Source organism: Fragaria vesca, linkage group LG4, assembly GCF_000184155.1.
Source record: "Fragaria vesca subsp. vesca linkage group LG4, FraVesHawaii_1.0, whole genome shotgun sequence".
Classification (NCBI taxonomy): domain Eukaryota; kingdom Viridiplantae; phylum Streptophyta; class Magnoliopsida; order Rosales; family Rosaceae; genus Fragaria; species Fragaria vesca.
The window spans coordinates 6,695,991-6,698,404 of record NC_020494.1 but is presented as its reverse complement, the minus strand read 5'-3'; the positions used below and the strand labels follow the sequence as shown (position 1 = coordinate 6,698,404).

At 39.0% G+C, this 2,414-nt stretch overlaps 1 protein-coding gene across 1 annotated transcript in view; it reads right to left on the bottom strand.

Annotated features, from left to right (window-relative positions):
• Positions 1-1,118, bottom strand: part of LOC101293777 (uncharacterized protein sll0005-like) — a 7,323-nt gene extending 6,205 nt beyond the window's left edge. Inside the window, exon 1 of the mRNA XM_004297955.1 lies at positions 1,078-1,118. Within this exon, the coding sequence (XP_004298003.1) occupies positions 1,078-1,118 (41 nt within the window). The remainder of the gene's footprint in view (positions 1-1,077) is intronic.
• Positions 1,119-2,414: the final 1,296 nt, after the last annotated feature.

Below are 2,414 nucleotides of genomic sequence, written 5' to 3'. Positions count from 1 at the left end.
GAGAGAGAGAGAGAATGAGTGGAAATGAGAGATCGAGTTGGCAAGCTCTGCTCTCTGGGTCTGGGGGTTAAAGAAAGGAAGAAAGGCCAAAAGGGCGATTGGCCGCTGGAGGAACACGTGGCCTCATGAGGAGCAACAGACTTGAGAGAGAGTTGAGAGTCTGTTAAATTGGTTGGTATTCCCGCCCCCAACAAAGCCGCCTTGTTCATTACTGTAGGAGACGAGAAGTGAGTCATCAAGTGCTTGATCTTAGTGGGGTTAAATTACATGCATATCAGTAGTTGATTGCTAGTGGGGTTAAATTACATGCATATCAGTAGTTGATTGCAGGTTTAAAGCATGGATCGATTTGATGTTTTGGAAAATGCAAAATAATGGTTGGCTGATTGCATGATTTCTAAAACAAAAATTGATCCTTTCATCGAGTGCATCAAGTGAGGGGGAGAATTCCATTCTCTACAAAAATACCTACTGCTATGGATTGAAACTCCAAGCTTTTTTGTGATGGAGTAAAGACTTTGATAGAATTGTCTCTGAGTTGATATTGTTCATGCTCATATTACAAACTGCTTGTGTGTGTTTTAGATAGATTGAGTTTTTCCTTCTTACTTGCATACAGGTTGCATTTGAGATTGATAAACAAGAGCTCATTGAGGAGTGAAAGTCTAAAAGGAAGAGAGGAGCTGGTTGTGTTGAAGAACCAAGTTGCTTGGTTGAGTTGGAGAACCAAGATTCCTTGTTGTGTTTAAGAACAAGAAGAGTGAACCAGAATCAAAGTGCAAATCTAGTTATGTTTAAGAACTAGTATAACTGAGTGTGTTGAATTCTCACTACTCTAAATTCAGATTCTCTTTTGTAGAGTTTCATGGTTTAAAATCATTTGTGTTGTAACCAGAATCAAAGTTTGTAGTTGTGTGAGAACTACATCTTGTAAACTCTGATTTGAAGTAATAATCTTGCTTGGTGTTTTTTCCCTCATTAAGGTTTTGCATCAAATCTATGAGATTCTTATTTTGTTTATCTGTGTACTATTATTTCATTTCTGTGTTTATATTTTGGCTTAAGGTGTACAGTTACCTTATTTTGACGGGAAAGGTAACTCTCTCCCCATCCACCATCGGGTAGCTGCTTTGAAATCAAAAACGCACAGGCTTTGCGCAATATGTATATATACTTACCAATTGTATTCTTTGTAATCTTCTAAATGTACCTCAACTGTGAGATGAATAAGATATTAGACAATTCATTCTCACTTGTGTTCTATTTGACTGAAACCTAATATTGGGCTCACTGCTTCGGTCGATTGGGCTCGACTATGAAGAAAATTTGTCACCATACAGTCAGACGATTGCAGTTCTTGGTGAAAAGCTTATGATTGATTCATGAACGAGGTTAATATCATGGTTGAGCATCCGGTTATGCCAGAAGCAGACCCGGATTTGAATAGAGGCACAAGAGGCTTGGGACTCAGGGCCCAAAAATCTAAGGGTCCCAAAAATATTTTTTTATAGTTGTCCAACAAAAAAAAATATTTAATAGTTTTTTGGCTATGCAATCTGACATAAATTAAAAATAACTATCCTAAAACAAAGACAATTACACATGATGAGGGGTCCAAACCATCAATTACTGTTTACTACTTTAAATTTGTACCCATAAAAAAAGTTAAAATACTAAATAGAAGCAACCAAACACGATTATGTAAGATATTGTTGTATAGATAGGATTTATAATACAATTAGGATTACTAAACCATCAAGGTTTTGGAATCCTATTTGCATAATAAGTATTTTGTATAAAAATCCTATATATTTTTGGATGTTATATGCTATTTTATATATATAAAACAAAATTAGGGGCCCAACTCTGAGAATTCGACTCAGGCCTCAAAATCTCAGGTCCAGGCCTGGCAAGAAGTTGTGCAAATTGCTTTGGTAAGTTGTGCAAAGTGCTATGCGGGGTAAAAGGATGGGACTGGTGGTGTCACATTCCATGATCCATTCCGCCGTAACACGATATTGTCCGCTTTGGGCCCACCGGCCCTCACGGTTTTGTTTCTGGCAGCCCAGGAGCAGCTTCCCAGTAGGTCACCCATCCTGGGATTGCTCTAGCATCAACATGCTTAACCTCGGAGTATCTATCCCCTCCGAAGCCGCTGAGCCACCAAAAAGCCTCGTGTTAGATTGGATGTGGGCATGTACATATACAGCATATAACCCCTCTCCGTTTGGCCGATGTGGGATATTACAATCCACCCCCCTTGGGAGTCCGACGCCCTCGTCGGCACACTCGCACCACACGGCAGAGTGGCTCTGATACCATTATTTTTTATTTTTATTTTTTTTTACCGTCGTCATATTTTCTCCCACGAATAATTCCCCGAAATTAATCGTCCCTTAAAACACCTTTAGGGA